At 38.7% G+C, this 15183-nt stretch overlaps 1 protein-coding gene across 1 annotated transcript in view; it reads right to left on the bottom strand.

Annotated features, from left to right (window-relative positions):
- Positions 1–277: 277 nt before the first annotated feature.
- LOC104627839 (chromosome unknown open reading frame, human C7orf72) overlaps positions 278–15183 on the bottom strand; it is a gene marked incomplete at both ends in the record, with an annotated part of 19823 nt that continues 4917 nt past the window's right edge. The window contains 3 exon segments of the mRNA XM_010296218.1: positions 278–338; positions 4163–4276; positions 14913–15041. Of these exon segments, the coding sequence (XP_010294520.1) occupies positions 278–338; positions 4163–4276; positions 14913–15041 (304 nt within the window).

Raw genomic sequence — 15183 nt, 5'->3', positions numbered from 1 at the left:
CTTTGACTTGTGACTCGTCTTGTTTTTAATATGGTTTTAACTGACAACACTAGTAAGTCATAAATATGAGAATAATGTAATGAGGACTACCACAAACACCCATTTCTATGTTATTTTATTTTTGTTCCCTATTCAAAGTATCCACACATCTTCACACATTTCCTTCCTCCTCACTGTCAGACACTGAGGCTCTCAGTTACGCAGGTAAAAAGGATTGACACTTTCTAAATTGTAATAGTTTCTCGTTCTCTCTTGTTGAAAGAATCATGAGAGTCACCATTTGAGAAAAAGGTCCCTGGTGATTTTACTGAGTTGAGCTTCTGCATTTTGCTATGTATCTGCAGTCACAAAAAGACAGAGAAAAAAACACTTTTAAAACGTGTTCTCATATTGCTAAACATTCCCTTTTCTTCCCTCTCACTGCATCCTTCATAAACAGTTATGCCCATTGGCCTCAGACTATATTAATAATTTGCAGTATTACATGGTATTAAAATCAGTGCCCTTAAGAACAATATGGTGGCAAATCTTCCCAAGAGTTTTAAATCTTTCTTTCTGAATATATGTAACGTGCTGAAAGACGGATCCCTACAGCAGCTGCAAGAAAGGTATATTCTGCCTCTTGCATCTTTTCAGTCTTTCTTGGACACATACACAGCTGCTTCACAACTAACCTGCACACTGTGGAGAGCTGCCATGAGCACACTGAACACAGGCAAGCATATAAGGCCCTGCGGTGCCTGGAGGGCTAACTCTGGTGATGCTGCAGGTTTGGCTTTCAAGGCTAGAAACAACACGTTGGTGTCACCATGACATGCCTGCAATGCCTCAAGGCATCCTCTGTACCTCAAGGATGCCCAGTCCTCGTGGTACGGAATACTGAGATGGGGATTAGAAAATGTGCTGGGGGCTGTCTGGGAGGGAACAATTTATGCTAGACTTCTGATATTCTTCTAATATTTTACAGGAAGAGGCACTATAAATAATCTAGTACCTACAACCTAGACCCACTGCTGCAAAACACCTAATCAAAAGCAGGGCTGACACAGAAGTGACCACCAACTCTTATGTTCACTCACCCTCCAAACAAAAAATATTTTCTTCTGACCTAAAAATCCCTTTTGAAATCTCCAATGCAACTTGCTGAAAACGTGCAACCCATCTCTAAAATCAAACTAAATCCAGCACTACCTTACAATAACTATGGCAAGGCAAACACATTTCCATACAACTCATGGTACAAATAGATTTGTGTTTTCTGGCTAGCAATCAACAGTTCATTTAAACACAAAACAAAACACAAAACAACACATAAAACATTTCTTCCTATGCCAAAGGTAAACAACGCTGCCAGAATTTAATTGCACTAAAGGACTTTGAAACCTAATTTTCTGACTTCTTGGGATTACCTGGAAATAAAAATACAATAAAAATACAGCAGTAAAGCTTGACATATAAAAATACTACTCATTTTCTAAGATGAAGAAACCATATTTCTTCTGTTCTACATCCTGTACAATGCTGTTGAGTTCAGAATGCTTAAAATAGGTATAAAGGATTTTGCCCCACATACTGTGGAAGCTCCATGCGATAGAAATAGAGTGCAAAAGTGGTTGCATGCTGCCTGGTCTATCTGGTATTGCTGATACTTTTGACAGGAACATTTATTAGACCATGTTAGCAGTAGACAAGAGACTCCCTCTGATACCCATAATTGTCTTCAGGAGACTGGCTGTATATTGTAGACATGTCAAATAAAACAGCTATAAAAACACATGCAATCACTTGCTACTTTCTGAGAAATTATTACAGTTATGTTCTTGAGAATGATGAAAGAGAGGAAGAAAGGGGTCATCATTTTAAATATTGCTGATACTTTTGACAGGAACATTTATTAGACCATGTTAGCAGTAGACAAGAGACTCCCTCTGATACCCATAATTGTCTTCAGGAGACTGGCTGTATATTGTAGACATGTCAAATAAAACAGCTATAAAAACACATGCAATCACTTGCTACTTTCTGAGAAATTATTACAGTTATGTCTTGAGAATGATGAAAGAGAAGAAGAAAGGGGTCACCATTTTAAAAACACTAAGAATGAGATCACATCCTACATGAAAAGCACGTGAAGGTGAATTGGGGTAGTCTGACCCCAAATTCCAGGAATAGCCTCTCTTCTCTTCACCTCTCCATTACAGTCTAGCTTCACCTGTTACCGCTGAAATCAGCAGGACTTTTAACATTTATTTTACAAAGGGAAGGAATCAAATGTTAAACATCTCTCTTTTATGGGCATCGCTAACCCATGTTGGGGGGAGATTCCCAGCATCCCTTTTATAGTCTTGCATAGCAGTTCCATAGAGGGCTACAATCCTCCATCTTAAGTCAGTGAACACTATCTTACTCCACAAGTAGCCCCAGAGAAAATAAACCAGGACTGACACAATTTTGCAACCAGTGGTTCAACCCTCACGGGAATGTACCACTCTGCTCAGAAAAAGGGTGGTAAAACCTGGTCTACAATGCCTGGGCATGATTAAGCTTGCTTGTTGTTTCCTACACACCCTTCTTCAAAAGAGTCAGGGCATTCCGTCCTGGTTCTGGAAAGTCTCCAGTAGCGCAGAATGAGAACCCCGTTCTTGCTATCCACTGAAAACTAAGAAAATTTGTCCACTGTGAACTACACTCACAGTAACACCTGTAGAAAGTCAAAGGAAGTAACAGATGTGTTTTCCTTTCTCAGATCACAGTGACAGCCGCCTGTCTTTTTGCTCTTGCAACCTGGTATCTGTCTAAAGTCTGCCAATGATCTTTGCGAAGGTGCATTTGCCTTTTTATTTGTCTGTGACATTTACAATCCGGTTCGTATTGCGTCAGGCTGCTCGGCTATATTAGCCGCTCTAGCTTTATTAGCCTATAGTGACTCAGGACTCTGTTGCGTCTTTTCTCTCCCTGCCAATGGCAAACTGTGACTACAGGTGACTGCCTATTTTCTAAGTATAACCACAAGAGAAAAAGAGCAGAGGTGAATGGATGGAGGGCAGCAGAAATGGGAGCCAGTGCATTTTGTGCGATGAAACACTTGACAAGGTGAATTCTGTAAAAGCCAGGCAGCTGCTTAAAGCTCCTCGAGACTTTTCTGGATACTTTTCACTGGCAGTGCTGAAAAAGAAGTGTGATGTGTTGTGAACAGAATTCTAAGGCAAATTAGACAGTTTAATGGAAGACGAATTTCTCAGGAAAACATGGCAACTTGCAATAGTGTCACCATGTTCTAGATCATTATGGATAACAAGAAATCAAAATCTAAAGCAAAAAATCGCAAAGGAAAGAGGGGTAACAAATAGTTATTAAGCTATTTCGAAGCTACTGCGAGAAAGGTAGGCTGGTCCTTTGCCAGTGCCAGAAGCTCTTTGTGCTAACAAAAGCAAAATAGTTTTTCAGCTGTTTCCTTTTAAAACCAATAAGAATTAGACACTGAAATACTTATACTGGCCCATAGTTTTAACAAGCATCTTATGGAAGAGCAAGAGAGACTAAAGATTATTAACTCACTTTATGAGGTAGCCACAAAAGTGATGTGGGAGTATAATGATTTCATAGTCACAGGGTCTTGGGCTGCACTGGTGTGGGGCATGGCATGATTTTGCCTCTCACTGCCTTTGAATAAACCCACCCATTTTTAACAACTGGTTTTGTATAGCAAATACCCATTTCACAAGTCTGCCAACACTACTTTGGAAACATACCACCACGTATTTTTCTTTTGGGAATTTTTAACCTTGACACTCATGGGCCTCTTTCAAAACACACATAGAACAATCAATCAAAATAAATAGTCACTTAAGCCATGACTTAGTGACTGTAGCTAAAGAAAAAATTTCTTGGAGTAGAAATAATCCACATTTAGAAATCATGATTCACCTCAGTATTAAGGTACCTTCCCAGCACCTACCTTATGACGTTCCAGAAAAATTCTAAAACCACAAAAGCATTTCAGATTAGCATGATAGTAATGTGATGGTATCCAACCCCAATTGTTCTGTATTTTTTAAGCCAATGGAATGTCATGCTTAACATTTAATTGTTCTTTAACTAAATAAATGCAATTAGGATTTTCCATGTAATCTTTCTGAACAAGCTGAGAAATATACTTCACACCTCCCCATGCATCCATGCAATTATTGATGGGGTTGTTGATGGAAGATTAGAATTTGCCGGGTGGGTTGGTGACCAATGAACCTTGCCAGTGTATCCAGGGATATTTGGAGTGCTAAAGGAAAAAGTTAAAGGGGAGGCAGGGGGTGGAGAAAGAGTAAATTAAATGACTATAGGCTTGAAATATGACTTACAGATCAGTTCTAAAATAGCTAGTGTTTATCGAAGATGGATGGGCTAAAAACTATTCATAATACGAGTACTCCTTAGAATGTATGAACTGGCATACCTTCTTTAAGATCAGTGAAACAACTTTGTGATGATCTAGCTGATGATGTGACCCAAATTCTTTGCTTAGAAGTGGCAAAAGTGAGTTCTTTAGTGACTTTTCTTCCCCCCCCTCCACGTTGTTTAGGTTGAATATCTGTATGATATTCATGATTACAAGCAACATTTAATCTCAAAGAACAAATGGGGTCATGGGATTTCCAAAGAGCACAAAAAGCAAGGAAATATTCTTTAAAAATGTGATACAGATTTAGCTCATATTTAGGTTCCAGCTTCAAACATGGAATTTAGGTAGCAGGTTTTAGGCCAACAAGTGTCATTTCTCATGGCCACAAATGATTTCCTAAATTATTCTGAAATTCTCTAAATATCCCCTAGATTGTATTAAGAATGTATTTACATGTATATGTAGAATTATTAACACTGTTTAGACACATCAACTGAAATTCTAGCTTGAGTGCACCAGTGGACTAGACAGGATGTGCCACATCTTGGAAAACTAAAGCCTTTTGTTAATTCTGATGCTAAGTTTTAATGTGAAACTGAAAAAGAAAGTTCCTTAAAGAGACAGAAAAAAGAATTCTACTTATCTGAGATAGCAGAACAGAAAATTTTGATAACAATTGCTGCAAGATGAAGCAGAAATGGACAAAATTAAAGAAAAAAGAAGATACTAATATGAATTCAGAGACATAATCCATGAAGATTAAAAATAAAACAACCTAACCCCCAATACAACAGCTTTTTTTGCAGCACAAAGTTATTCAGACAGTATCATCAGTGCTGCTTTATATTGACAACACAAAGGACACTGATGAATTATACATCTATCCAGACTGCTCATGCACATGGAGGTAAGAGCTCATGACAAGCTGTTTCATCCACTGAATCAGCTAAATACTTGGGATTGTAAACCTTGCCTGCATTAGTTCTTTGTGGGTCTTTGGACCAGAAGAATGATAACAGTGCCTCCTTTAAAATAATCTCGGAAGTATTTTTTTGTTCCCCTGCACACTGGGTAAAAATAAACAATTCCTTTAATTATAAAATGCATAGAGCTATTAGTTTCAGTACAGCTGATCAGCTACTTCTCTGCAACAAAGTTTAGCACAGGATGCAAAACTGGACATATGTGCAAGACGTGGTTTATCAGAAAATTCTTTGACTTGTGTGCTAGGAAATTTGGCTATGAAATGCCTCACCAGAATAGCAGAGCTAATGACAATATGCTCTATCTACCTACAACAGTTATAACAGAGGACTGTGGGTGAACTAGTCATAGGAGCACTGGTGGTGTATGTTGCAGTCTTCATACGCATTGTTAGCAGAAAGACCACCTAGTTCTTTGTCTTATTTTGGAATAGTCTTGCACTAACCCATACATTCATACACTGCTATATTCCCTGGGCTATGCTCCAGGATGCAACGCTCCAGAGAAGATAGCTTTGTAGAATCATTACACCAGTTTTGTAGCACTTGGGAAGCTGTTACTTACAGGGAGTCACTGAGTAGTTGGCTAAGCAAGTAAAAAATCTGCTCTCTATCTTGATAGCAGCCATGCAGTGGTAACAAATTGGCCTGAAAATATAACATAGCAGTGGATTGTATTTTCAGAATTGGACAAAATATCTTGCAGACAAACTTGCTTTTTTTATGTCAAAGTAGCCAGTTGTCAGGCTATGTGCTGATAAAGTAATTCTGTGTAGAAAATTTAATCTGCATATGCAGGGATCCCACTGAGGGACACAGTGGACATTGGGTGGCTGTGAGTGTAAGCACATGCATTCAGCTAAAACTGAAAATGTGATATTACTTTGAAGGAACAGAGTTTTATTACCCTGTTGATGTGCTACACACCAAGATACATCTCTCACACGTAATAAAGAAATTCCATCGACTTCCTTGAAATTATATGAGTGTTACAGAGAAGAGGAGATGACAGCAAGAAGCCCCATATTAATCTGCAACATTTCATAACACTATTTGGAGTTAGCTCACATAACTGTACAACTGTGGAGATATTCAAATACATTACGCACAGTGAGGCATCTGATTGATAAAATCTTCTGACCTTTAAAACTTGAAAAAGTAGAAGAAAAAAGCATCGTCAATGGCCAAACATTATCCAAAAATCAAGCCTGGGAGATGACCCAGGGTGAAGATTTGCTCTAGACTGTCTGTTAGAAAGGATTGACAGAAGTTGGTATGTTCATAACATGTGGGAAGAAGGTAGCTCTGAAAGAGAAGAGAGATGGGCAGAGAGAAGCTAAAAGTATGACGATAGTAAGAAAGCTTACACTACAATAAAGCAGCTGCTCTCCTGGGAACCTACAAAGAAGATGCAAAAATGTGCTGTGGTTATGTATGTGATAAAGCAGAAGAAACTGAGGTTAAAAAAATACCCCTTTGTTTTTTTGTTTTTGGATCATACTGTCTAGCTCTTGTGTGTTCTATTTAATGAGCTGCTAAACCAGATTGTTGCTGCCAAAGAAAACAACTAAGTGCCAGGCTACCACTGGGCGACATATAAAACTCCACTGTGGTTATGCTGTCGTCATCAAACTTTCTTTTTGTAACCATGACATCTCGCTTGTTCATACACTTCCTTGTTATCATGCTAGCAGCTCTTAGTTCCAACAATAAGAAACATACAGCGTTGACAGTTGAATCGGTGCAAGCTCTAAGATTTTTCAAGTGGACTGTAGTGATTCTGAGTGCCTCTGCTTTGGTGTGCCTCTGTTTCCTATGTCCACCTGGGGATGTCTTTGAAGATTTTTATTTCCCGGTAGTGTTCAGGAAAAACAATGTGGATTCAATTAGTTGCCCACCCATACTGGCATTTAGAGCTATTTGAGATGCCTTAACATATCTGAGATAACCCCTTATAGCACAGGACCCGCACGGGACCCGTATTGTTCTGAAGCAGCAGCTGGAAGCAATCCTCTAGGGTGTCTCCAGGGCATTGGATGCCCAGATTTGCCATGTAAATTCCATGTCAGCTGTTTCTATAGGAGCAAAATCAAGATTCCCTCAAATAATTTGTAATACTTGGAAAACCTTGGATCTAGCACTTCAGCTTGAGGTATCCCAGTTTCTTGTGCAAAATTTCTGTCTATTGAAAGCAATCTGGTAGATTCTTACCTTGCACTTGGAGCAAAGAGTTCCTAACATCTTACTCTTTCTTAGAAAGACTGTCGTATATAAATCACCAGATTAAGTCACTAACTAGCTCTTCTGGTTACCACAATTATAAAACAGACCTCTCAGGTCTCACTCACAGTACATAAGTCTTGCAATTGGCTTCCAGCTCAGATTGCCTTCCAGGAAGACTAACATGTCACATGTTTGTGGCCCTTCTTTTACTCCATGATCCTATTTGCCAAGCAGAATAACCTGTGGTAAAAATGCCTCAGATGTAATCCTATGTCAGGAAACTGAATGCATACACTCTCTTGTGTTGGGAAAAAATATACCTGAGAGAACTTCTGAAGTCAAAACAAGGTGCTCCATGCAGAACGAAGAATGGGACAGACAGGATTTTTGAACAGAGCATTCAGGGTTGCATTTCATACCCTTCTCCCTCAGCCATCAAAGCAGGATAGGGAATGGGTATTTACAAATCGATCTGGGGTTTCTAAAAAGATAAAACCATCAAAATGGTAATTCCCCAGGAATATTTTGAAGTGTGTTGAACTGGAACATATTGTTTCTACAATTTCAAACAGTTTTTTAAATTCTGCTTTCAACTTGTTCAATCCTTCATTTTAGTAGGGGGTAATATAAGCCAGCAATAAAATCTCATTTGGAAAATGTCAAAGTAGGATATTTCAGCATCCCCGACCCTCAACCCCCCGAATGACTCAAACTGGAAAATCACTAAAAAGGCATAGATGGTGGACAAGGTGTCAGTTTCTGAAGAACAGACACATTGTGGGAAAGCTTTTCGGCAGCCCATAAAAATGACTATGCAAGGTGCAAGGCAGCAGAGGGTCCTGTCCCCAGCTAATTGTGGCCTGTGAGGTTTCTGTGGTAACTTGAAATGATAAGGGATGCATGCACACAGTCAGTTGGAAGCTGACTACACTGAAGAAATATGACTGAAGTCACTACAGATATACTGATGTGATAGTAGCATTTTGCCCAATGTGCTTGAGAAAACAAGAATAAAGGGTAGTTTCAGAGAACAGCTTTATGCAAGAACTGCAGGACTTGAAATAGGACTTTGTCTTCTGAGAAACTGTACGTGTCAAGTTCTCATTTCAATCAACTGCTTCCAGAAATGGATTTTGGTCAGATCCTGTCCTCTCTCTGACACAGAAAACTGTGGCCTTGGACAAGTCACTTTGGCCTCCTCAGTCTTCATCTTGCAAAAACTGATACTATAATCTACTTTACGAATGTTACGGCAATTAATGAGTCGATGCTTCAAAAGTACCGCTAAGCAAATAACACTGCGTTAGAACGCCTATGTGTTGGGTAAACACTGCCCTCTATTGAGTATTATGAGAGCTGATGAATTATGAGTTCTAAAATGTTAATGACTGCCAGATTTTTACTTAATTCTGGAGGCAGAGGCTTTTAATGTGGAACAAGAAAACATAATCTCTGTCCTAACTCCTTTTGTCAAATTTCAAGAGGTAATAAGTACCACAGTGAGAAATCAGGCAGTTGCTGTGCTATAATAAAAAAGACACACAAAAAAGGAAAGCACGAGGCAGATATAATACTTGATCGATATGAACTGTTGCTGTGTATGCTGGAATGCACTAAGTTTGCTACACTATTACTACACTAAGTACTGCTAGCTCTCTGAGGGCGTAAGGGAGTTCTAACAATGCCAAGGAGGAGAGTTATTTGTGTCTGTCAGACTGAGCATTTACCAGAGCCCTGCCCATGAATGTTACAGAGGAAATCCCCATCACCAGTGTGGGAGGCTTTTTTCCATTGACCCTTAAAACACCTGCAGAACTAAAATACCACATAGAGCGTAACCTTGTTTCAGCAGCTGATTGGGGAAGAGGTCAACAAAGGAAGAAGCTGGTGACTAGAGGCGGAGGAAAATTATGCAAAATTACATACCTATAAAGATGTTTAAGAAAAAGAGAACAGCAGGTGATTATGTTGGGAATCCATATGATGCAGTAAAACCAGTTTCCGTATGGTTTTCAAAATTATTAGATTCAAAATGCACTTCTGAATAAGAAAGAGATTTTTTTCAAAGTAGGTGCTAATAAGAAAGAATGAATTGGGTCATTGCTTATTTTCATTTATTAATAACATGGAGCGTCTCAAAAGTGGCCAGAGAATTTAGCAGTCTGAACCTTCCTGGAAGTCACCGTAGCTGTGCTGAGAAGTTTCCTGCCTTGTGTAACCTGCCCAAGGGAGATGAAAATACAGTGTTTCCTTAGAATTCAGACTGTCCTCCTCCTCCTTGATATGCATTTGGGTTGGAGCAGCAATTACACACAGGGGATAAGATTTTTAGAAGTGCTCAGCACCTAAAAGTTTCACTGTGATGTTTGTGGCCAGATTTTCACAGGAGCTTCACAACCAACATGCACCCAGAATGTGAGCTCTTTCAGAATTCTGGTTTTCATGTGTGGCTGCCAGGCTATTTTTGAAAGCCTGTCAGCTGCACAAAAGATACTCCTTAGCTCCCAGTTGCTTCCCTACCTAGTATATGGTTAGCTATGTGAAATATAAAACAAAATGCAGTATTCATCTTCCACAAGTAAGTAAATATTATAAGCAAATAGTTAATAATCAAATCAGTAAGAAACAAAGAAAAAATAACCAAGGAAAACATACATAATCAATTCAGACTACAAAGTCTTCTAAAACAAACAGCAGAGGTCTCAGTTCTGCAAAATATATGAACAGGTACTCAATTCTACCCCAGTTCAGGGAATCTTGTTAAGCAGATACCTTTAAATCATTGATTCCAATGGATTTTACACTTAATGGATTTGAAAGAAAAGAAAGTAAACACAAGAAGAGAGTCTAAAGTAGGCAGACAAGTGGAGAAAGTATGAAAAAAAAAACCCACAAGAAAAAGAATATGCACAAAAAATTGGCAAATTTAAAAGTGCAACAAAACCCACTTGATCCACTGGACAATTGTTGTCCAGTATACCTAACAAAATTACACAAGTGATATACAAAGAAAATACAAAAAAGTACCAAAGCATTACATCTGGAACCTTGATAGTTAGTAGCATAAAAAGACAAGATTCAAGCCTACAACTCCTGTGTTCCGACAATATAGTCCACTTGATGGAGTACTGGGCTGTAAGACGAGAACATGATAAGCTTTATGAAAGATTTTTGGAGATCTGTTGGTGAGAAAGGGCTGCATTAAAAAGAGATTTTTCAGACTGTTCTTTCACAACTTCTTAATTTTTTGACTGGTTCTTTTTTAAAAAAAGATCTGTACATTGCCATTGGAAAAGAAATGGTAGAAGATTCCAGATTTTAGGCATATATCTCAACATAACCAAGGATGCAAGAGATAAGCAAGTTCATCCTAAAGCAGATTCAGGACTGCATACACAAACCAAGGATATTAAGAATGATGCTACATGCCAGGGCTGGAACAGACCTCAAGAGATGATGTAATTGATCCCTTTCCCCCAAGACAGGCTTTAATGAAAGCCTGGAAGAGAATGAGAGGAACTAAATTACCATCCAGTATCTTTGGTCAAGTGCAAAGATGAAGAGTCTGACCTGAGAAAAGCACTTCCACAGCTCGCTTAAGGAAATACCCACTGATCAGCCTAGACTGCCACCAGATCATGAACATAGTTTTGATTAATAAGCTCAGATCAATAAATTTAGCATTTCTAGATGAGTCACAGCATTTACGACATGTCTTTTTACATGGGGTGAAGGCTCCCACAGCTATTCCATGTCTGAACCTCAGAGAAAAACTGGAGAAAAAATGGCTTAGATTCCCAAGTCTTAACTTGTGTCTCAGCCTTACTTTTAAGAACTATGGCCATCATTTTGTCCTAATTAATTATTATTTTTTAAAACCAAGTTTCAGCAAAGCACAATTTCAATAGCCTAAATCTCAGAGTTTGGTAAAAAAAAGGCACAGGCTAGGGCTCAGGATACATGAAGTTTTATTCCTACCAGTGCTACAGATTCCCAATGGGATTTGGCAAACCACTTAATCCTGCAAATTGTATGGTAAGGACATCAGAGTATATATATATTGCACAGCAGCTTTTTATAAGAGTGATCTTTTACTAGGGGCTTTTAGGCTCAGCCCCAACTGCAGCATAAGTCATGACTTTTATCTTTTTTCTAATTCCTTAAGAAAAAAGAAGAAAAACAGAAGACGGTTTCCTGTTCTGCCAAAAGGAAGAGAGGGTGGGTGCAAGAGTAACATACAAAACATGCCCAGGTTCACCACTCTTCCTGTTTGTCTCTGCAAAATTACATGACAGATGACTCTTAGCTAGTTTCAGCTTTGCTAATAATTTGAATGGCAACCAGTTTCTTGCATGGTCTGGGGAAGAATAGTGTCTCACTGGAGTAATGCCTGAGTGCCGATGCTGTTGCCCAAGTGCTAGAGGCAGGAAGTGCAACTGCTAGTCCATGAAAGAGTGAAAGTGGCTATCTAAAAAGATAGTTTTACATTTTACAGGCTTACAAAGTGTCTTTAAGCTTTAAATCCAAAGTATATATCTAACTTCTCAAGGATTTTGGTGAGAGTCTATCAATCAGCCTTAATACCTTTATACATCTTTCCAGAACTACCAGCAAACACACAAAGAGTAAAAACCTTTATAGGGATCACTTCTATGTCTTCTTTCTGACTTTCTTCTTTCTTCTGCTTAAAATCATGGCAATTTTGATGTCTGACAATCATAGAGAATAAATATACTTTATGAAGAACTTCACAGAATTTTTCATGTGGAATTGAGCTTTTCACAGCTTTGAGATGTCAGGATCTTTTAGGTCTCAGAGATCTTGGTCTCCTGCTTGCCAGAAATCAATGAAGCCCATGGCCTTGCTCACTAAAACCCAGGAAAATAGCACAGAGAATACCAGAGAAGGTAATACAGAACCTGTTGCTCAAACTTACAAATCCACCAAGATACCATATGCTGCAAATCAATCCAGGCAATATGTCTGTCTGTTGCAGCACAGTGTACACATCAGCTTCTATTCCTAAAAGCTCTACAGCAAAGCAGTATGACATGGTAGAGCTAAGGATTAATAGCTCTGCTAACTTCCTTTCAAAGTCAGAAATCTCTTTTCAGCCCTATGTTGTAAGCTATGTGTGCTGTATTTTTAAAGCACATTTCTCAATAATCATTTTATAATATTTTATGTTCTAATTCAAGCAGAAGTTACAAGTTAGATGGAGGCTGTGAGAAATCAGATGACTTATGCAGGAGGTGAGATAAAACAATCAGAATGGTACATTATGCACATAAAAGCTTGACATTAATAGGTTTTGTTGCAGTAATACGGGCCACGTTTGAGCATCGTACAATGCTTAGCACCTTATTTTGCTGGTGAACCTACTGCTGTAGTGAGTAATGCTGTGTGAAGAATGATGTGCCATTCCCCACGTGTGGCAGCATATGATGCATTGCAAAAGGATGTGCTTTCTCCCTGAAACTGATGTAAGAAACACAAATGAACAGACTTAAGGTGTAGCTCAGAAATTCCAGCTTCTTCCAAGGCACTTCCCAGCAACTAGGAATGTTTAGCACATACTCTGCCATATGTGAGTAAAGCCCAGCATTACGCCTTTTCTTCAGAACAGAGAAGGAAATATTTTTACAATTTCTCTCCCTTTGCTTCCCCCAAAAAAGCATCCCTTCTGTAGTTTCCTCACAAGTGTGGACTGTGCAAGATCACTGAAAGGATGGAAAGGAAAGGCCTATGCAAAGACAAAATCTGATTAAGTAAACAGAGCAGTCTTTTTCCTCTTTTGTTTTACCATTTTTAGTTCTTACTGTTATGTTGTTATTTCTACTGGCTTACTTTTGAAAAAGTTTGTAAATAAATGCTTAATACCATCTCAAGCTACTAAAGACAACTTTAGGAAAGACTTAAAGTGAAAACCTTTGCATGTCAAAGTTTGCTATCTAGCTAAGTCAGGAGGTGTTCCTAATCGCTTTAGGGAGCTTTTGCAAACTCAAAGCCCATCTAGTGGCTAAAGTTAAAAATCACACATTTTTAACATGGCAATATTTAAGCCACACTATCCATCAAAGAATTGCACATGCACTTCTACCCAACAGACCTGGTATTAATACTAAAGAACAGGAAGTATGTGAAGTATGAAAGTATGTCATAGTTTGAAAATAAACATAGTTTTTTTGGAAGTTAGGACTCTATTCAGAATGGCATCAGCAGAAATTCCTGGTGCATGTTAAACTCGGAACCTTCTCTTCCATGTCCTCCCACTTGAGCCTTGAATGTAACACAAATCTATTTTCTGCTGCAGGCATTTACAGCAATGCCTGCGTTAGGTAATGTCAGCATCATTAGGAACAAGTCAGGTGTTTTGGGGTATAATCTAACGTGCTCAGACTAGCTTCACATGCAGCCTTTCTCAATTGAAAAAAAAAGAGCAAGGTGCCTAGTGAGTTCTTAAAACTCGGTTGTGCAACTAGTCTAGCAAGGTTAACAGCAGGAGGGAGAGTATACTCTGATTTCCATCCCAGCCTAGGTCAGAGTCTGCTGATCATGAAGAGTTCATTATACCAAGACAGTATATTGCACTGGTGTTACCACAGGCAGCTTTTACTTCCCAGGATGGGCACACTAAGGGTAGTTTTTGGTCCAACAGTCAATTATTGTCAGTCCATTATGACCATTCTGTACTAGATGGATGGCAAGGTCACTTGGGTCACAGAGCAACTCCTGGATGGAAAAAAACCCTAATCAACGTTTCTGGTTGAAAAGCATGATGCATGGTGTTAGGAGCATAATTTCCCTGAAACTATAATGCTAATGTGACACAATAAAGAATCAGGCCTTAATGTTTTATGACAAATTCATACTTAGTCAAAATAGGTTGCATTTAAGCTTACCATAACACAAATAGATGGATAAGATCTGTTCTACAATCATCTCAGTAGGTATCTGTTCTGCTCATTTTGTATCAGCTTCCTTGACTAATTTTGTGTACCTAGGCTGAATGGTCCCTTAGATTGATACAGACTTAACACTGGCCACTGTAGGCAGTTACCACTGTAGGATGCTTACTACTGACTTAGTTATTAAAAGGACTCTTCAAGTTTAACCTTGAATCTGAAAGCCCACTGTGCTTCCTGTGTTAACAGACTTCGTTCAAGTAATTAAAAAGAATAAGGAGCATTCTGCCCAATTTTTTTTTCATTCGTTTGCTCAAGAACAGATCTTTAATTGTTTTTGCCCCTTTCACAAGTAACAAGAACTCAAGAAGCAGTCTCAAAATCATGGTAATAAGAGAAACTTACTGTGCAGTCCTTGTGTAGCGAGGTTTTGAAGTTTGCATACGGTTAACTGGGATTAAGTCTACACTGGCATTGTCAATGTCTTCAAAATTTACTGCACCAACACAGACACTGTTTGGATAGATAGGAAATCAAAGATATGTACATTATTCATAAGACAGCTGGTGGAGGCAGCTGATCCATATACTGCATGCTCCAAAATTCTAGTTATTTATTAAAACTGTCCACAAGAAAAAACATGGAGATGAACTGCCCTGTGTGCTTGGCATGTCCC

The sequence above is a fragment of the Phaethon lepturus genome, unplaced genomic scaffold (genome assembly GCF_000687285.1).
Source record: "Phaethon lepturus isolate BGI_N335 unplaced genomic scaffold, ASM68728v1 scaffold7851, whole genome shotgun sequence".
Taxonomy (NCBI): Eukaryota; Metazoa; Chordata; class Aves; order Phaethontiformes; family Phaethontidae; genus Phaethon; species Phaethon lepturus.
Note: the sequence above shows the minus strand (reverse complement) of the source record. Positions and strands in the feature narration are given on the sequence as shown.